We start from the raw sequence: 21,475 nt of genomic DNA on the forward strand, positions 1-21,475 counted from the left end.
GAAAATCTTGAAAATTAAATGTTAATAGCTTTCATGTTGTTTACCTGTTGCCCAAAGTCGGATTACATATGCAAACTGTTGCGATAAAGGTTATAGTGTTTGAAAATATAATGTTGGCCTTTTGTAAATGTATTCATGTAAAATTGTAAGAAAACCATGTATGAAAACATCACTCATAAATGACTTTTATATAAATTTTTGAAACAATTTCTCCTTTGGAGTATATACTCTTTAGGTTGTTTGAAATATCACTCTGGTAGGAAACACAACCCAAAAATACTAACCATGAATCTGAAATAATAAACAGCATAGAATCATCAAATTGATCATTTGAACATTAGAAAAACTACAAAGTGGGAATTTTTCCAAATTATGATTTGTTTCTGTTTTTGGTAGTTGTTGGGTTTTTTTTTCAAGCATGTTGCCTTAAACTATTTTTGGGGGTGGGGGGTTGGGTTGTGGTTGTGTCTTCCAAACTTGACCTTGTTGTTGGCTGAAAATAGCCAAAGAGTTCCACTATCACTGCCAATGGTGAATAAGAAAAGGAAGAAGTTAAAGTAGTGCACGGATATTGTGAATGTTCATTTTTTAATTATTTTCACAATGACTTATAAATGTTAAATTTACTTTGTTCTACAATACAACTCCTTGTTTATATCTCATCTCATATTGAGATGAGATATTGCATTTCACCCCCACATCAGAAATATTAGGAAGTGAGTGTGTGTGTGCGAGCAGAAATTGTGCTGCAAACTCCTAGACGGTAAGTCCGATAAAGTTCAAACTTTGTGGGTAGGTGCCTGACCGTGAAACCTATAGTGCCTGCCAGTGTGTGATTGGTGACGTCAGAGGTCAAATACCCCCCCATTTTTTTTTTTTTGGCCAGTACCTGTAGCTTGTCAGTAAAAAGTCATCAAACCAAAAGATATGTTTAGAATAATGGGACATATCTTAAATTTTTTGAGATAACAACCAGATGCTTTCAAAAATAATCCAATCATTAATCACTTCAGTCATGAAGGAGATGAGATCTGTAACTCCATGGATTGCCCTCTAGGTTGTATAGTTCCGTTGTACTTAGATAATATATCATATCTATAATATGTCATATATTATATCATATATATTATATATATTGGTGGATTGGGAATTGCATTTATAATGGCATTGAGTGCCTTACTATGATCTGCATGTTTGTAATACCGTGCCAAAAAGTATTTAATTAAGGTACATTCTGTTTTTTTGTTGCAATGGAATGTAAAAGCATGTTTGAGCAAATATATAACGTGGAATCAGGAGAATGATACTAATATCTGCTGAGTGGTTACTGTTTTATTCAGTTTCTGTGTGGTTTTAAGACAATTTGTTATTAACTCTCTGCCTGTTGATTTGAAGCATATGTCAAGGCAAGTGTGCAACTAACTTTACTTTTAGGAAAGAATCTATTCCTGGCTTTGCATAGTTTTCCAGTTCAACACATACCCCATTCCCATGTGCTTGACGGCCTTTCTTGTTGAAGTCTTCATTTTTCTATAAGTATTATGAGACATTCCATATTCCTTTTGTGCCCAGTACAGTAGTTCACCCCAGACCCCAAATATGAATGTAACCCCCGTGTAATGTCACATCCCACTCTCCTCACGTCATCCTAAATATTGTATTATTAATTATATTTATATATTCATTTATCTTATCAATAGCGAACCGCAGAAAAAAATCAGAAATCGAGCTGTTTGTCTCAGCAAACCCAATATCCATATCTTTATGTCACCACAACAGCTCCGTAGATTTTAGTACACGTACAATTTCAGCAATGTGGCGTCGCACGAAAGGTTATCAGTCGACAAAGAAAAGACGTAACATGACCTAATGCAGTGCTCGTATTGACATATTTCTTAGTCACCTTTATCGTGTTTTTTACTGCCTGTAAGTGGAACAGCAAATTTTGGCAAAGTACATGGTGTCAAATATAAAGATGTTTGAAGGTGATATAAAGCGTTTTCGAAATTATTTGTTGACGAATGCAGTGAGTAAGCCTCAATGGAGCGATTAATTGTGGTACGACGTCTATAACAGCAATGTATAGGAGAAAGCTCCAGATTAAAACTCTAAGAGGTTTGTCAACAGTGACTGAAATACACAACATTCTGACTTTATAAATGTCAGTCAGCTGTTAACATTAGCAATTCGGTTAGATTTGTAATTTTTCTTCTATCACGAAATAGTTACATATTGCTGAGATATTGTGCACATACAATTTAACTCCTACATGCACCTCTTCTTTTGGGTAACAATTTAACCGTCTTGTATAACACAGCGTGACGCTGGCGCAACCAACACAGTATTCTGCTGCACACAATTAGCGTATTAGCCATAGCGTGATAGTACTGTCTGACTTTTGTCGTTCCCGTGTGCACCTGGATACCAGAGCGCTGCGCTCACAATGATGTCAGCACAAAATCAGACGCGCGCGATCCGCGCTTAAATTTAAACTGCTGCATGCGATCTTCTTTGCGTAACAACTTAACCATCTTGTATAACACGCTGGAGCAACCAACACAGTCTTCTACTGCACACAATTTATATAGGCTTATTAGCTATAGCGCGATAGTACTGTCTGACTTTTGTCGTTCCCGTACCGTGTGCACATGCATACACATGCATACAATGATACCAAAGCGCTCATGATAATTTCAGTACAAACTCAGACGCGCGCACTCCGAAATATCTGTACATGTTGTACGTATAGGTTATACCTCCGTGCGTGCGCTTATATCTAACTACAAGCCGGTTCATACTCGCTGCGTTTTCACTGCGTACGCAGCGCGCAGACCTATTTCGTTCGATCCGCTGTGTGTAAATGGACGCGCAGTGCGTAATCAAATTGCGCTGCTGCGTACGAACTTTTTGAAAATAAAAAAGGGTCGTGCACACTTATTGGATGCGTAGTCGGACATATTGAAATTTTTCAACATTTTGTCGGATGCGTATTCATTCGCAGTGATGGCAAAACTAATTAGTGACGATGAAAAGCTTATTGAAACAGTGCGCCTGTTTCCAAACCTCTACAATACATCATTGAGAGAGTACCGAGACACAGAGAGGGCAGTCAATTCATGGAAAGAAATTGGGAAAATATGCAGCAAAGATTGGAAAGAATGTAAGGACAAATGGAGGAAACTGCGCGATGCTTTTGTGAAAGTAAAGAAGAGCATGAAGACCAAACGTGGAGACGGGGCCAAAAGGCAAACAAAGTGGCCATACTATGAAGTCATGTCTTTTCTTGGAGACCACGTCAAGCACAGAAAAACGGAAACAAACATGGGCGTCAGGTAAATTTAAACGTATTTTTAGTGGTTTAATTCAAATCAACCATTTTTCAAGTTTTTAAATGCACCCATGTGAAAAATATTTAAAGAGAAACAATAATGAGTCCAACAAAATTTAATTAGAAATAACTTGTTAAATTAATAAATGTATAATAGTTGTTAATGTTAAAGATGTAGCTCCACTGAATGTATACCTCATTGGGTTTTGGGAGAGTCGGGTCTACTCTATGTCCTATATCATTCAAATCGTCTATTTTTCATTTTCAAGAGACGCCATAAAACAAGCCATAAAATTACTTGTCGTTTTCGAGAAACAGTTTTGTGTCAAAATACACTATACAAGTTTAGCATTATGCATTGTTGACAAATTTCCTCAAGATAGCAATTTATATAAGGACATAAGTCTCTAGCTAAAAAAGGAAGGTACTACTAAAAGTACTTAAGATCAATATCATGTTCGCAAAATAGTACAGAAAAGCTTTTTATACTATTGTAACGAGGCCCTCACATCTTTGAATAATAATTAACTACATCGTCCGGCAGGTGCATTCATAACCAACGTTATTTGATTTGTTTTTATAACAAAGTGTACATTTAAATCATGACAAATAGGCCTTCAGTATATTAGGAACAGAATCAAGAAAGATGTCATAAAAAGATTAATTTGAACTATCAATTATTTTCAGAACCACAGTTCTTTAGTTTGGTCCACAAATTTCTCAACGAATTTAATGGAAATCCACTTGCTCGAGAGGATTGTTAGTTAAAATCGCCAAGATCAAACTACCCCATTGAAAGCAACATAATGATTTATTAGACCATGGCCAGTCCAACATAATATAATTATCTGTAAAATTTACATTAATAATTCACAGATCTGAAATGCTAGAATATAAAGACCGGAGCTATGATACACTAGGTTCCGAAGAAGATTTAGAAAGCACCATCCTAAACCATTTGACGCCTACCAAAGAGCCATCATCAAGCCTATCATCAAGCACATCTTCATCTCCTCCAAATGAAGGACAAAAGCGAAAGAGTTGTTCTCCAGATGAATCGATCAAAGCCAAGAAAGCTAAGAGAGTCGACGCTGTGGACATGGCCATCCTGGACAGACTCGCCCATATAATATTGAGAGCAGATGAAGATGAAGATAGCCTGTTTGGTAGGATAATCGGTGCAACTCTGAAAAAGTTTTCACCGAGAGAGAAAGCCCTGTGTAAACTCAAAATTCAGGAGGTGCTGTTTCAGCAGGAAGACCTCATATTTACTGCCACCGTAAGTTAGGCCTTGGGTCCAGCCAAATCGGTTTTTACTAACCCGGCCATTGGGGCAAATGTAACCTGGATTGATACCAACATTGGATTTTGATTGTTTTAGACTTTTAATGAGAATCTATTCACTCTGTATATTGTTTGTGTTACTATAAATGTTATTCAGGATACTATAGGTTTTCCCGGCCAATTTCAAAAAAAAAAAAATTCAATTTCATTTACACGCTTTCAAATTCACGCGATTTTTCTAGTCGAATCAAACTAGAGTTTCTCTTTCGATATTATTGCATTTCTCCCACATTCTGTTGGGCCACTTCTTGTAGGAGATCACCTCTCCACTGTTGGAGATTGACTCCTGCTTCTCGTGCTGCCTCGCGGTCTCCTATTCGTAGCTGCCATTCTGTGAGGGCCAAATCTCGTTTGACACCAGAAACGAATTTGAATGCACACCTTTGGAAAATGTTTGCTCATTGATTAAATTGAATGGTTGACCAGCCTCGGCGACTGGCTTTGACGAAATTGAAAGACTAAATGAATTTGAATGATCTTACTTGTAAAGTGAATGCTCAAGTGCTGAAAGTGAATGACCCATTTTAACCATTGAATGCTGGTGTAGCCCAGCATTTATTTTCAAACGAAATTGAATGAGCCTGGTATTAACCTGAATGAATTTTTTGTTGAAATTGGCCGGGAAAACCTATAATTAAATAAAAAAAATATTACTTTAAAGGCAGGGTATACTTTTGGTAATTGTCAAAGACAGTATCCTCACTTGGTGTATCCCAGCTTATGCATAAAATAATAAACCAGTGAAAATTTGGACTCAATCGGTCATCGAAGTTGCAAGAAAATATCGAAAGATAAAACACCCGTGTTGCATACAGAATTGTGTGCTCTCAGACTCAATTGTCTGGGTGATAAACTACCTCTTTCTCTAAAAATAAACATTTCTTCAAAGGGGTCGTTTCTAACAATGTTTTACAATATCAACAGCTCCCCAAAGCGAGGAAAGGCGGCGATAGGCCTCCACATAAGCATGTAACAATAAACCATCTAATTCTATATATTTTAAACATTTAGACCTATCTGAAAAAGATACCATGCCTATTCGAAAAATAGTTTACAAGCACAAAGGAAGAAACGAATTTGAAACGGACGTTTACAGATTTGAAATTTATATATATATTCCAACCATTGTTGTTTGCATATTTTACACAAACAAATTAATTTAATCATTTCCTTCGTTTGTTTAAAACTCTATTTTTTATTTTAAGTTAATAAAGTTCGTTTTCAATCCTGAATGATTGTGCAGTTTACTTGAGTTGTGCACTTACCTGAAGGCAGTATCTTTCAGATAATTGTGTAGCTAGCAGATTGTCGCTTTCACAACATTACACACCAATTCTGGTGCTTAATCGATTGGTCGACGAAAGATCCGCCAACGTGCAGCGAGAATGCCGAATGCATTCTCTGCTATTCGTCTTGTTCTGCTGAGTCGATATAAGTGTATATCTTGTGTTCATGGTCCAAGTTTGATCCTGTTCAGCAGATGATGAAAAATATAAATGTTATGTCCTTTGATCGCAGAAAAAAAAAACAAGAAGAAAAAAAGTACATTTTACACATGTCAAACGTTTCAAATGAGCAAATGAGATTATTGTTTTATGTCAAAGTAGAAGATTTATAAATAGTGGTCTAAGAATGTAAGTTTCATTGAAACAAATAATAGGTAGCATTTATAAAAAAAAAAAAAAATTCAGACGCTGGAAAACACTTGAACCCGTGGCAAGAGATTCATCTGGTAACAAAACTTGTAAGTTGCATACCTGGGAAAGGTCTCATCAGATTCGGCTTCAATGGGAAAGCTTCGTCCCCAACAAACACCGGCGGAACTATTGTGTTGGTTCCTGGGAGTGCTCTTGGATCTGGGATGTTGAGTGTACCAGTGTTTAACTGCTTCCCAAATTCGCTTTCACTGAATACCCCACCATCACTCTCTCAACCAAATACACCAATGTCAACCATGACAAATTTGTATTGCGCATCTCCAACTGCCATCAGTAAAATAGAGAATGTTCCCTTGTAGTTGAAAAAGTCACTTCCTTCAAAATTATGAAACAAATTTATATTCGCAAATAAACGGGACTGACGTGTGTTTGCCATCTAGACTATGGTCAAGTTGAGCAAGCCTTGCTTTTTAATGGACCTTCAGCAGTATCGCTTGTACTGTTAGGCCTATGTCATTGTGCTTTTTATCACCTTGTTTTGTTTTGATGCTTTAAAATGTAATTGAATCCCTTTGACACTGCGGGAAATAAACAAACCAAGAACAATAACATGCCTTGCGTTCGTTCTTCGTGTCTGTAATTTTCAATAATAGGCCTACTATGATCGCTATATTATTTCCTATCTTAGGCCCTATAGTTTTAGTTTAAATCTACGAGACACTATTTCTGGTGTAGAAAGTTTGGCGATAAATTTTCACTCCATGAATGAACAACCCCAAAATTGATAAAATTGAAAAACATTTAAACCAACCTGAGTTTGCAGGTGACGGTACAACAACATGTTTGCCATCAATTGCGCCAAGGCACACAGGAAAGTTCCAGTACGACCAGAACTCTCTAGCAATTCTTTGCCAATCTTCCTTCGTCGGAAATTTTAACACAACATTATGAAGTGAATTCCAAATCGCGGCTGCCGTTTCCTTGAATATGCCATTTACGGTTGACTCTTCCCAGTCTGAAACTTATTGCAACAGTTTGATGTGAGTCGCCTGTTGCTAGCAGTCTCAACGTTACTGCCAACCGTTGAGATGGGCTGATGGGATACCGGTGAGTTCCAAAATGAACAAGTCGAGGTCCCACTTCTTGCAAAAGAGCATCAAAGCGAACCCTCGACATCCGGAAGTAGCGATGGTGGGTTTCTTCATCATATGGAATGGAATTCACCCTTTTCACTTCTTTGCTGATTCAAAGGGCGGATATACCATCGCCGCCCTTTTGGTCTTGACTGACGTCGATGATGAGCCAGCAACAGTAGTGACAGAAGTAACATTTCCTCAATTCCATCCATTTTCACGAATCAATCAATGACAGGTCTACAGGAAAAGGATTGCTGAAAAGTGATGCACTCTGCACTTGGCCACCTTACGTATACGATTTTTTAAGTAAAGTATGAACAAAAGTAGCGCGTGCGTTTCCACACGCGAACGCAAATTTAATGCGTATCTATTTTTGAAACCGACAGTCGCATTGTCGGGTGCGTATGCGCAGTCGCAGCAACTATGAACCGGCCTTACCGGTGTTTACTATACCGTCATACACAATGGTTTGTCAATGGCAAAATGTTGTTGTCATTTTATGGGCGTCCATACCAACACGTACTGCATGCAGTGTAGTCTACACGTTGGGTGTATCTTCACATCGTTCTTCTTCTTAATTGTTCGAGCGTATCCAATGATCGGGTTGCAGTAAAGACGACATTTGAAGACAAACATAGTGCACGTGGATTGTAATTTTTTACATTGTCTGAAGCTGCCTGTCTGTCTGTGAAGTTACCTAAATTAGGCTTAACCTGTGCATAGCCTATAGCCTAGGCATGTGTGGAATGCTTTTGAATTCATGTGTTTGCTATACATTATGTGCATAGTGGTGAGTCACGAAAAGTGTCCAAAAGATTCCTTAATAACAATTGAGGGATTTTGATGGCACTTTATGCTTTCTGGAAGCAGCGTAGGAATGTCTGCAGGCGAGTTAAAATGTTTGGTCGGGATTGTACCAGCAAGACGTTGGTTACTACGTTTCATTGCCAGAATGGCACGAGAAGTTGAAAGCGCCATCTATAACCAACTTTTACGTGTAATCATTATGCATATTTAATGAAAACGTCGAGAAAAAACCGCGGAGAGGAAATGAAGAAATATATATTGTGTATGCTAAAAATTCAATGTATATGCTATCCATTTATTATTATTTTGCTTGTTTAGACTTTAATATTTATAACGAGTGTAGCCTAGGTAGGCTACCTGTTACTATAACTATATGGCGGACGCACTTTCTGTAAGTTCTTGATTTTACCATAGCAACGGAACGTTAGATATTTGAAACGGAGCCATTCTAGACGAACATACAAGTTCTATGGAAGTTGTCGTGAATTTCATATTTTTTGTTCTAATATGATAAAAATATAGAAGTCCATGTTGGTAACAAATAGTAAAAGCTAGATAGAATAGAAATTAAAGAGATGTATTCGGCAATGAGTATATTTTGCCGGTAGAAAGTCCTATATGTGTGTCATAAACTCATAATTGAATCATCTACGCTACTAGTTTTATTCTTGGGTATGTGCTGTATCTGCATTTCTACTCTGTCTACTTGCATTATTATTCGCAGTTTTCGATTCTTCCCTTTGGGCTTGGAGAAGCGAATGCACTCTATCACGGTTACCTTTGAATGCATGAGTGACACGTAGGGAAAGGAGGTGGTGAACTCATGGGTGGGAGGGACTAGACATAGTGTCGTATTCCTGTCTGCACAATTGCAAAGTTATACTTGGATCGTGCAGCTATTTCAATCAGATTCTCATGCAGGCTCGCAGCATAGTTTATGACGATATTTGTATATCATAGTCTCAATAAAACAGCACGTAAGAAATGTAAAGTATTGCTAACATGAGCTGTTGCGGTGTAGATACGAGTTACTAGCGAGGGCGCCCAACGGTTTTGGATGCTGATACTATCAACAAGCATGGCAACACCCACAGCTTGTAAGCTGTGTTAATCTTTTCTAAGTTCTCTTTAATTTCATCCTTCTGTAGATGCGGGAACGTTTGTATCAGGCTAAAAAACATCAGTGAGAATTACGGTCTAGTTGGTATGATTTGTCATTACTTCATTTATGTAACGTTTAGGATTAAATTATTCAACTTGGCAATCAGTTACTTGGATGGGGTAGGGACATAAATCTGCCCAATGTCTACACCAAAGAATTCCTCCTAGAGGACACATACCAACCCAAGAAGATGTTGATGTCTGGGACCATCTAAGGGGCAAAGTCTCACTTAGGAAGATTGATGCAGATATCGGCTTGATGGTAGGGAACGCCCTTACCCGTTTATATATGCCACGTCAGACGACTACAGGCCCGCAGGGCTCATCTTTTGCCCAACGTTCTCTTCTGGGTTGGATCCCGTGGAGCATTGTGAGACCAGGTTCGTCCTCGAATACTCACACCGTGAATAAAGTGGAGGCGAGAGCCGTCGAGGACCATTATCAGTTGACACAATTGGTCCGACAAGCCACAAAGACAGACTTTCCTGAACGTCAAGGGACAGAGAGACTTGGGATGTCAGTAGTAGACAAGACATTTGTCGAGATTATGGAGGATGGCATCAAGTTGGTAGGAGGGAGTTATGTCATTCCCCTGCCATGGATGGATCCAAACTCGATCCTACCCAACAACAAGGGCCAAGCTACGAAAAGGTCGAAATACTAGAAAGACGGTTTCAACGAGACCCAGAGCTGAAAATTAAGTATGTAGAGTTCATGAACTAGATGTACGATCGTAAGTACATGGAGCAAGATTATGAGAGCACGTCTAAGGCCAAGGAGTGGTATCTTTCCCACAGCCCTGTTATCAGTGACAAGAAGCCAGGCAAAGTAAGTGTGGTCTTTGATTTTGAAGCTGAAAAGCCAGTGTCTTCCTCAACGACTTGCTTCTACAGGGGCCGGACATCATGAACAGAATGGTAGGTGTCCTCAGATTTAGAGAAGAGAAAGTTGCTGTCATGGCATATATCGAACGAATGTTCCTTCAAGTTGTAGTACCCTTGAGATCATGATGCCCTCAGATTGCTGTGGAGGAGCAATAAGGAAGAAGAGTTAAAGATTTACAGAATGACTCGTCACCTGTGTGGAGCCGTATGACCATCAGCCATCGCCAACAATGTACTCTAGAGGACCGGAGGAGACCATGGACATATATATAGTCCTGATGTACGGAAAGCTATCGGGGATTCTTTCTACACAGGCGACTGTCTGACAACAACTTCAGACATATCCAAAGCCATGGAACTGACAAAGGGCCTGACTGATTTGTGTGCTCCATGCGGTTTCAGGCTCACAAAATCGGTGTCAAATAATAAGAAGGTACAGGCTAATATATATAATAATATAACATCATGTAAAAAGAAATATAAATTTAACATACTATAATTAACGTCGATAGTATAAGCATATTATTTGGAGAACACAGTGTTTAGGGTTTATATATAGTTATGACAAATACGTCAGCTGAATTTGGTAAATGTTTTGACATTTCATAATAATGTTACTTTTTGTCAAATGACTTAAAGTCCAGAGATCTCTCCTTTTGTTTCTCAAATATTTCCTTCGCCCTTTGGTATAGTCTGACATCTGCTTCTAAAGCCCTCTGAACATCTTTATTCTCCATCAACAATTTCTTGGATTGAATTCTCTCCTGCTTTCGTTCTTCGCTTTCTTTGGGTCTTGCGTTAGAATGACTATTTTGACATTCATCATGAAATGGTATACCCAGAGCTTCTTGCAGTAGTAACAGGGTAGAATCCAGTTCTTCCAGAATACCAACCAATGCAAACATCTCCTCCATCTGTTGCTCTGCGTAATTTAGAACCATCTCAATTTCTGTGAAATGGTAGTTGACAATTTGCTCAACCTCTAACTGCTCCCTGTCACACATCCATCCCCCTTCTGGTGTGGTGCCTTTTTGACATTTGTGAAGGCAAGTCAACTGATGGAAGAAGACGTTACGAACTAAAAGAGCAAATTCCTCAATCGGTTGGTTACACGGTGCATTCGATCCTCCACCATATTTACAGAAGAAATAGTGAGATACCATTCTATCATATGGATCTCTCAATACGGTAAAGTGTGCACATCGTCTCGGCTTTAAGTGCTCACACAGACTGAACCCGTAAGTCCCCATGAAAGAATCTACATCGTCAAAGCCACCGTTTAGCATTTTCTCTTTCGTTTCTCCTGCGTTTTTAGCAAAGACAGTGAACGGTTCTGCTTTGACGTATTTTTGGTTAATTTTAGAAACGCAATTTTTGATGGTCGTGCCACCTCCTTTAGGATAATGCACAAAACTGAGGCTAGTATTTTTGAATACTGAATCATCTATTCCAGAAGTCAGGAAGTAATTAGGTAAGGAGTTACCTCCGTGAATTATCTTGGCTAAATCTGGACCACTCATTGCCTTCTGTTGTTGATTGCTTGCTTCATCATCAGCATAATTGAGGAATCTGTGAAGCAGAAAAGAGCAATTTATTTTTGGTTTATAGTTTACAAAAGCTATTGCATAGCTTTTCCTATTCTGGGATGTAAAATACAACATTCTTTCATTGAAATTTTATGTCAATAACAAATTCACCCCTAAAAGCAATTGCATGATGCTATAGTGGTGGTGTTTTGTACCCGATGAGACATGAGAACTGAGCCACTGTGTAAGTCGCGAGAACCAAGCACAATAATTAGAAAATTGTCAATCAAGGTGCGAGATAATATAACAGAGGGCGCTTTATTTCGCATAAATGTTAAAAAATTCTCCTTTGGCAATTCAGATAATGAGATAAACGTAAATCTGTAAGTTTTGGAGTAACTGATAACGGTTGTAATCCTTTTAAATTGTTTATGTTACATGCAAAATATTATATCTTTAAAGGTAAGAACAATTAGCCAAGCCTGATTCAACGATTTTCCGTTATAAATTTGAATTCTTCTCGAGGTTCAACTTCACGTATTAAGAAAGAACAAAAACAAAGCGTTAGTTGATATTTACAATGATTGCTTTAAGGATTTATAAGTGAAATTGGTTTGTGTTTCTCTTTTCTTATCTTTTTGCTAAAAAATGCTAAAGAATGCTAAAAAATGGAGACTTGAAAGACAAATGCGATTACCAATAAATGAGATGGGGGAAAACAGAGGGCGTTATTTCATTTATATGACCAGAGCCGTATATATAACAACAGATAATAGGCAGCTGGACTTTCTGTTCATCAAACCCATTCAATATTTGACAACAAAGTTGATTGCTCCATTGGCTCCTGAATTTATAGTCTTATAAAGGCTGAGCATCGACTGGAAGAACGCAAACTCTTTCATACCTGACATTTTCCACTAGTCTCCGCCAGACATGTTTCGTGATGAAGCAGCAACAGTGGTAACCGTCATCAAAAAATATTCCCTATTCACCAACCGAAACTTATTTCATGGCTTGCCAAAAAAATGACATCAGATTCCCCTCTCCGCCCCTTCCTCATAGTTGTCAGTATAAGATATATAAAATTATCTGTGTATGTACAAAAAACTTTTATACAATTTTTGGAGTCGTGACTCACCGACGCAGGAGCCAAGAGATCGAAGCACTACTCTAGTGTTACAAGGCTCATGAATTCTCATCAGGGGAAAGAAGGGAAGGGGTGAGAGGTTGGGGTAACAACACCCCCGCCACGAACGGTCTCCCAACAGTGACCGTTGGTGAAAGTTTTACAGAATTAAATACTGCTGGTATCAACCAGTGTGGAAGAGAACTATACCATAGGTATCAAATACACGAAATCTCACATTGGATACAAACTGGCAACGAAATGTGATTTTTTGCAACTCTCTATCTATCTACGGGTTCTGTTTACGACCAGATCCGTAAGCCTATATCAACGAAATTCTATCCGACTATTGTATCCCAGTCTTTACGTAAAAGTCAAAATATTGATCAATGTTGTTGTATGGTTTATTTCTAGCTTATTTTAGCAGTAGGGCGGAAGGCCATGCCCCCACCCTCCGATCGTCATTCAGGGGATATCTCAGTCAAGATTTTCTCAGTTCAGTCGGAGAAGATTTGAACCATTACTACGGGTGCTATCTTGGAAAATCAAAAGATGAACTCGTTTTGGGGTTGTAACTGACTGATGATATAAAAAAAAACATGTTGGATACGGCTCCCCGTCTCCCCCGCCCCCACCCCACCCCCGCCAAAATGCTATTAGTTATATCGCGTATAAGAGTCAATCATGTCAGCGACAATTTCATATGCAAAATCTGAGTTTTATGCAAAATCTCTAACACCAACATATATAGGAGAGTAGTTGAGTTGCGTTAAAGTGGCATTACTTCATGTAGGCTTATGTTTGCAGGAAACTTACCTAGAAGTCTTAACGTCTGCAACATACCCAGGCATGTGTCTGTGTTTCGAAGACTGCAGTGAAATTAAACACAGAGCTGTTAAAACCAAAATACCGTAAAATCTTTTTGAACGCACGTCACGGCAAATTCTGTTCACCAAATTTGCGTGTATAGCAATGCGTCCGATGTTCTCCTCGACGGGGTATTCCGTTATCCATCTAATAGCACGTTTTTGCTGCATATTTGGCTTTTCAAGCTTCTTCTGAAATTTGCACAATGTAATCGCAGGCAGAGTGAAAGAGGTCTCTTATTTTAAGCAGTCAGCCTGTTCCAGTCCTCATTTCCAGGTACCGAAATAAGTTTAACCGGAATACTACAGTCTATTACTATAAACTGCGTTGTATTCAAGGGCGGCGGAAGCACTTTTAATCTGGGGGGGGGGGCACCGACATCAAAGGGCACTTTGCAGAAATTCGATTGGACTGATGCAGCCTTATATTTAGTACCCTTTATAACTCTTATTTCATTATCTTATTTGCGTATACACATCACTCCATCAACACCCCCCCCCCCCCTCAAGGAAAATATGCATAATATCCAATGTGCAAATTGGGAAACAAGGGAACAAGTTTTCTTTTGAGACAAAATGAGGCGAAATCATGCTAGTTGCTAATGTAGGAATCTTCCGAATTAGAGTTTATTTCTTGTTAATATCTTAACAATTTTTTCCCATTCGAAATAGCTTTGAGTTTGACCCACAGAAATTCATTAAAAGTCAGGGGCGTAGCCAGGATTTGCAAAGTTGTATGCACGACTATCTTAGCGGAGCGTCACCATCGGTTGGCGCGGAGCGTACAAGAAAATTTTGGTTTTTCAAACCCCTCAGATGGCCGGAAACGGCCCTTCCCGAGTGTTCATTCTGGTTCCCTGGCCTCTTGCTAACTTGAGACACCTCAATTTTTATGTAGAAAAAGGGCACATTTTTAATCTGAGGAAAAGTGGGGGGGGGGGGCACGTGCCCCCTGTGCCCCCCCGGTTCCGCCGCCCTTGGTTGTATTCGTATAGGTACAACATACAGTCGACATACCTAGCTACATAGGTGCATTATTATCAGCAATTGGTACAACAAGATACTTAAAATATCAACAAGGATAAAGTTTGTCTGCGACCGGATTCCATGAATTGAGATCTCAATTCTTTTTGCACAGATTCCCTTTGTTACCCATCTTATAGCAAATTTGCATATGGTTCTTGTTGAGAAGTGATGTAGCGCCATGACGTATTTGGTGTACTCTATATTAATACGCAAATGCTCCATGCAGGAGAGGAAATTCCCTTAATAGGCAAATGTATTGTGTAGGTTAGGTGTAACAGTATAAAAAAATCTCTACCACTGTTTGTCATTGATGATAATGGCTCTGCCTTGTTTGGTCGGAATTGGTTGGCACACTTACCATTAGATTGGCAACAGATTAATTGTGTGTACCTGTCTACTGAATGTTAATGATAGGCAAAAAAGAAATATTATACAAAATTCAGAAGTTAGGATTAGGTCAAGAGTTGCAAAACTTGGAATTAAATCAAATGACTTTTAAACCACAACTTGATTAGCCAAGACCTTTACCGCTAGCTATCAAAGGTAAGTTGTCTGATGAGCTAAAAGTATTAGTGAATGAATTAAGGCATTTTAGATAAAGTAAAATTTAGGAAATTGTCCCAACTGGCTGATGTTAGCATGTATATGCATGTTTATGCATTTTAACATGTACATGCATGTGTGCCATATATTTGCATGTATAACATGTATATGCACGTACATGTATATGCTTGTATATGCATGTTTATACATGTATATGCATGTATATATGTGTGTATGTGTGTATGTAACATGTACATTCATGTATATACATGTATGTCATATATTTGCATGTATATGCATGTTTATTGGCCAGGTTATAGATGTGCGATTGAACAACCAGTAGAATTGTGTCAAAGCGTTCCAACTCGTCCCATCCAAAAGCAAATTACAAATCATTGGAAATGACCCACAATGCCATGGCACAGGATTATCGTTGAATTTGCTGGCCTTTTTCTAGGCAATATGTGTCTCATAGGAGTTGATGCTCCACTCGAAATGATGGCCAGAAGTAGTTTTAATGAAATCTATACAACTTCATTTTTTTGGCAACAGCAATTAAGGCATAAATCATTATATCAGAAGTGATGTTAAGCACCCTGCTTCCAAAACGGCGAGGTTGCGATATTTGTACGAACGTCCAAGCAGTCGATGAAGAAAGTCATGTTTGATAGTGGTCAAATTCAAACGGAAAGTTGATCAATTTTTGCTTTCCTGTGTGACATTCGTTGACCAAAGGAGACACCAACAAAATTGTTCCTTAAAAAGAAATGCTCCATACAAGGGTATTTGTGTTGAAAACCAGTTTTCAATACTTTTGCGTGTACTTGCAAAGACAAGAGTTCAAATGCTGAAGTTCCTAAGGTATCAATGCATCAATGGGGACCGAGGGTGAAGTGATGGTATTATACTTTACAATGTGTACTGACAAATGGGTTGAAGGCACGGATTACAAGGATCTTTAGGTCCAGTCATGTATCTAGTTCAAGTAGCACACCGTGAGTGGGAAATGGCACATTAATCAAAATTAGAACACCATCTCATATATCCACAAGGGAATCATTATGTAGTTAATTTCAAGCATCTGATTTAAGTCTAGGTTTGCGAAATTTCTGCTGATTCAAAGGAATTACAGCAGAATAGAGAAACTGTAACTCTTAAGGTACTGTTAAGAGTAATCTCTATGTTTGAAGTTGAGTTGCATCAGGGACCGCCACAACAGTTCTATTCCTCCCAACATTCCAGGTCCCTATAGCCGCCCAAATGCAGGCATTAAAGGTTCTAACATACCGTTGGAGACAAACATTCAAATGCAATATAAAGTAAAATAAGAAGGAAAATAAACCACCAGGCCCAGTATGAGTTGAGTTTGTTCAAAGCACTTGGCGTGCGAGAGATCATTGTTGAAATTTCAACCAACATAAACATCTTTTCTTAGAAATAAGACCATACGTAAACTTCAAAAATCATTTTATTGTCACTTTATTAGTATAGTTATCCATACTGAGATATTTCATCCTCGTATATTTTAACAATCCTCAATGACTGGGAGTTATATACAAAGAATCAGCTTTACTAGCAATTATCCGTGCTGAGATATTGCATCGTCCATTCTAACAATCATCAATGACTGGGAGTAATATAGAAAGAATCAGCTTTACTAGTAGTTACCCATACTGAGATATCGCATCGTCCATTCTAACAATTATCAATTACTGGGAAGTAATATATAAAGAATCAGCTTTATTGAGATATTTCATCGTCTATTATAACAATCTTAAATTACTGGGAGTAATATATAAAGAATCAGCTTACTAGTAGTTATCCATACTGAGATATTGCATCCGCCATTCTAACAATCATCAATGACTGGGAGTAATATAGAAAGAATCAGCTTTCCTAATAGTTATCCATACTGAGATATTTCATTGGCTATTCTAACAATCATCAATGACTGGGAGTTATATATAAAGAATCAGCTTAACTTATAGTAGTTATCAATGCTGAAATATTTCATCGTCCATTCTAACAATCATCAATGTCTGGGAGTAATATATAAAGAATCAGCTTTCCTAATAGTTATCCATACTGAGATATTTCATTGGCTATTCTAACAATCATAAATGACTGGGAGTTATATAGAAAGAATCAGCTTAACTTATAGTAGTTATCAATGCTGAAATATTTCATCGTCCATTCTAACAATCATCAATGTCTGGGAGTAATATATAAAGAATCAGCTTTCCTAATAGTTATCCATACTGAGATATTTCATTGGCTATTCTAACAATCATCAATGACTGGGAGTTATATATAAAGAATCAGCTTAACTTATAGTAGTTATCAATTCTGAAATATTTCATCGTCCATTCTAACAATCCTCAATGACTGGGAGTTATATACAAAGAATCAGCTTTACTAGCAATTATCCGTGCTGAGATATTGCATCGTCTATTCTAACAATCATCAATGACTGGGAGTAATATAGAAAGAATCAGCTTAACTTATAGTAGTTATCAATGCTGAAATATTTCATCGTCCATTCTAACAATTATCAATGACTGGGAGTTATATAGAAAGAATCAGCTTTACTAGTAGTTATCCATACTGAGATATTTCATTGTCTATTCTAACAACAATCAATGACTGGGAGTTATATATAAAGAATCAGCTTAACTTATAGTAGTTATCAATTCTGAAATATTTCATCGTCCATTCTAACAATCCTCAATGACTGGGAGTTATATACAAAGAATCAGCTTTACTAGCAATTATCCGTGCTGAGATATTGCATCGTCCATTCTAACAATCATCAATGACTGGGAGTAATATAGAAAGAATCAGCTTTAATAGTAGTTATACCCATACTGAAATATTTCATCGTTCATTCTATCAATCATCAATGTCTGGGAGTAACATAGAAAGAATCATCTTTATTGAGATCTTGCATCGTCTATTCTAACAATCATCAATGACTGGGAGTTATATATGAAGAATCAGCTTTACTAGTAGTTACCCATACTGAGATATTTCATCGTCCATTCTAACAATCATCAATGACTGGGAGTAACATAGAAAGAATCAGAACCTCAAAGAAATACTTTTGAAGAACAATTAGCATAATGAGATCTGTGTCCATTACTGATGACCTATGATCAAACTAAGACATCCCCTGTAGTCATTTTGTTCCTTCCGAAATTTTAGAATACTCAAAATCTAAATAATTAACATAACAATATGAAAAACGAAACAGTTTCTTTAACTTATAACAACAACAAGAAAATAATATCACATAATGTTAACAAGATATAAAAATATAACATAATGTAAAAATTAGTATAAATATAACATTAGTTTATTAACGTAGATAGTATTAGCATTTGAGAACACAGTGTTTATGTATTCATATTTGACACATGCGTCAGCTGAATTTGGTAAATGTTTTGATATTTCATAATTAAGTTACATTTTGTCAAGTGACTTAAAGTTCAGAGATCTCTCCTTTTGTTTCTCAAATATTTTCTTAGCCCTCTGGTATAGTCTGACATCTGCTCCTAGAGCCCTCTGAACATCTTTATTCTCCATCAACAATTTCTTCGCTTGAATCCTCTCCTCCTTTCGTTCTTCACTTTCTTTGGGTCTTGCGTTAGAATGACTATTTTGACATTCATCATGAAATGGTATACCCAGAGCTTCTTGCAGTAGTAACAGGGTAGTGTCCAGTTCTTCCAGAATACCAACCACTGCAAACATTTCCTCCATCTGTTGCTCTGCGTAATTTAGAACCATCTCAATTTCTGTGAAATTGTAGTTGACAATTTGCTCAACCTCTAACTGCTCCCTGTCACACATCCACCCTCCTTCTGGCGCGGTGCCTTTTTGACATTTGTGAAGGCAAGTCAACTGATGGAAGAAGATGCTACGAACTAAAAGAGCAAATTCCTCAATCGGTTGGTTGCACGGTGCATTCGATCCTCCACCATATTTACAGAAGAAATAGTGAGACACCATTCTATCATATGGATCTCTCAATACGGTAAAGTGTGCACATCGTCTCGGCTTTAAATGCTCACACAGACTGAACCCGTAAGTCCCCATGAAGAAATCGACATCGTCAAAGCCACCGTTTAGCATTTTCTCTTTCGTTTCTCCTGCGTTTTTAGCAAAGACAGTGAACGGTTCTGCTTTGCCGTATTTTTGGTTAATTTTAGAAACGCAATCTTTGATGGTCGTGCCACCTCCTTTAGGATAATGCACAAAACCGAGGGTAGTATTTTTGAATACTGAATCCTCTATTCCAGGAGTCAAGAAGTAATTAGGTAAGGAGTTACCTCCGTGAATTATCTTGGCTAATTCTGGATCAATTTCTGTCACCTCTCGTTGTTTTTCAAATCCATTCTCAGCATTATTGATAAATCTATGAGGGGAAAATAAAGTTTAATAATTAAACTTAAAGAATACAATGTAAAATGATATAAAAATCCATTGATAAATATTACTTGTTTTATCAGTAATTTATCTCACATCCTTTTTTAGCCAGTGGTGATTTAATTTTTGTTTTAATTGTTTTGGGGAAACCTTCACCCTACGAGATTGAATCCATCCGTACCACTGCAGTGTGGGTAAAATTATATATATATATATATGTATAACGTAGACTTAGATATTATAAGTTACCTTATAAGTTCTCTTATTTCTACTTACCTCGAAGTCTTTCTATTCGGGAGATTCTGTGGTAAAAAGCTGTTTCCATGAGAATTTAGAAAGGCAAACGTACACACGACTGTGAAAATGAGTATCGCGAAATTGGTTGTGGAATGAATGCGGCGACAAAAACCCTCTACTAAATTTGCGTACAACTCCATCAATGCGCCAAACATTGCAACGTACAAATATATATATTTATATATTTATATTAACAAATATGTATATACATATATACTGCGCTATAACACCAGCGTACAGTTCTCTGTGCACTCGACAACTGATTCCAGTTTTACCAAATGAACCATTTTAGAATTCTGAATGCAGTATCAGAGATGTATTCACGCCATATAAATATGACCTTCATAATTATACTATTTTTAATAAGCAATTATGTTTTAAAAAGAGGGTATTCATACAGGCGTGAACCGACAATGAAGGTACCTTCCATTATCTACCTACCCACCTACCAACGAGTTTATTGTATAAAATTATTCAAAATATTATTTGTTAACTTCTATCTATTCACTGAGTGTGGTAAAAAAAGGGGCTCATATATAGATATAGATATATAAATATATATATATATATATATATATATATATGTATATGGCTTTGATGTGCACTGATTCGTGCAATATAACAGAGCAAAGCGTAATTAAATCTTTTCTATATTCAAATAGTTCTTTCAACTATATGACCTTGGAAGATTGAACTTCAGTGCGGTTAGGAGAGTCGACCGATTAATTGTTATTTTCGACATTAGTTACGGTATTATTTAAGTCCCAAATAAGAAAAGAATTATTGGAATCATTCCAGCGGAATATTTTTTCCACCTTTTCACCACCAACTGATAAAAAATAGCTTGCCTTGCTATTTTCACAGTTTTCAACCTATGACCTAATATTTGTCTACATAGATGGATGTATATAATGAAAGCATAGTGAGTTGGGAAATCCCGAACAGTGAAAAAACTTCCAGCCTCCACCGTGATTCGAACCCGAGCCTCCCGCTTTATATGAGGACACCCTTACCACTAGGCAATGGACGCTGATTGTATGTCCAGAGGTTTGAAACGTTGATCACCATATTATCGAACAATAATAGTTCTGTTTGGTGACTTATTTGCCTTACTCTATATATATATATATATATATATATATATATATATATATACAGTGGCGTAGGAAGGTACTTTTGAGTGGGGGGGGGGGGGGCTGAAGACTAATGGCCGGCCTGGGGGAGGGGTCTAAGGGGAGGGGGTGATTTTTTTGCATTTCCAGGTGGCCTCAGATGCAATTTGGTGCAATATAGCACACTTTAACATCCCACTCCATTTTGTAAATAATTTTGCATTTTCACCTGGCTT

The 21,475-nt window shown here is 37.5% G+C and overlaps 3 protein-coding genes and 1 long non-coding RNA gene across 4 annotated transcripts; 1 reads left to right on the plus strand and 3 right to left on the minus strand.

Annotated features, from left to right (window-relative positions):
• Window positions 1-2,796: 2,796 nt before the first annotated feature.
• LOC139966713 (uncharacterized) lies at window positions 2,797-4,815 on the plus strand. Its single transcript, XM_071970014.1, has 2 exons — window positions 2,797-3,332; window positions 4,205-4,815. The coding sequence occupies exons 1-2, from the start codon at window positions 3,004-3,006 to the stop codon at window positions 4,614-4,616; spliced, it is 741 nt and encodes a 246-aa protein (XP_071826115.1). The 5' UTR covers window positions 2,797-3,003; the 3' UTR covers window positions 4,617-4,815.
• LOC139966714 (uncharacterized) lies at window positions 4,392-8,806 on the minus strand. The gene is made up of 3 exons (XR_011792735.1): window positions 6,430-8,806; window positions 5,938-6,141; window positions 4,392-4,514 (listed from the first exon to the last, which is right to left on the minus strand). It is a non-coding gene; the product is annotated as an uncharacterized lncRNA (long non-coding RNA).
• Window positions 8,807-10,932: 2,126 nt separating this feature from the next.
• On the minus strand, window positions 10,933-14,104 carry LOC139967111 (uncharacterized). The gene is made up of 2 exons (XM_071970831.1): window positions 13,787-14,104; window positions 10,933-11,887 (listed from the first exon to the last, which is right to left on the minus strand). Exons 1-2 carry the CDS (start codon window positions 14,005-14,007, stop codon window positions 10,933-10,935), a joined length of 1,176 nt encoding a protein of 391 aa, XP_071826932.1. The 5' UTR covers window positions 14,008-14,104.
• A 3,021-nt stretch (window positions 14,105-17,125) lies between these two features.
• LOC139966715 (uncharacterized) lies at window positions 17,126-20,441 on the minus strand. The gene is made up of 2 exons (XM_071970015.1): window positions 20,107-20,441; window positions 17,126-19,819 (listed from the first exon to the last, which is right to left on the minus strand). The coding sequence occupies exons 1-2, from the start codon at window positions 20,280-20,282 to the stop codon at window positions 18,865-18,867; spliced, it is 1,131 nt and encodes a 376-aa protein (XP_071826116.1). The 5' UTR covers window positions 20,283-20,441; the 3' UTR covers window positions 17,126-18,864.
• Between the last annotated feature and the right edge of the window lie 1,034 nt (window positions 20,442-21,475).

Source organism: Apostichopus japonicus, chromosome 4 (genome assembly GCF_037975245.1).
Source record: "Apostichopus japonicus isolate 1M-3 chromosome 4, ASM3797524v1, whole genome shotgun sequence".
NCBI lineage: Eukaryota > Metazoa > Echinodermata > Holothuroidea > Aspidochirotida > Stichopodidae > Apostichopus > Apostichopus japonicus.

Coding starts and splice junctions, on each gene's coding strand:
- LOC139966713 (XM_071970014.1), top strand. CDS start 3,004: ATGGCAAAACTAATTAGTGACGATGAAAAGCTTATTGAAACAGTGCGC. Junction 3,333..4,204: donor GAAACAAACATGGGCGTCAG/GTAAATTTAAAC, acceptor AATAATTCACAG/ATCTGAAATGCTAGAATATA.
- LOC139967111 (XM_071970831.1), bottom strand. CDS start 14,007: ATGCAGCAAAAACGTGCTATTAGATGGATAACGGAATACCCCGTCGAG. Junction 11,888..13,786: donor GCAGACGTTAAGACTTCTAG/GTAAGTTTCCTG, acceptor TCTGCTTCACAG/ATTCCTCAATTATGCTGATG.
- LOC139966715 (XM_071970015.1), bottom strand. CDS start 20,282: ATGTTTGGCGCATTGATGGAGTTGTACGCAAATTTAGTAGAGGGTTTT. Junction 19,820..20,106: donor CCGAATAGAAAGACTTCGAG/GTAAGTAGAAAT, acceptor TTCCCCTCATAG/ATTTATCAATAATGCTGAGA.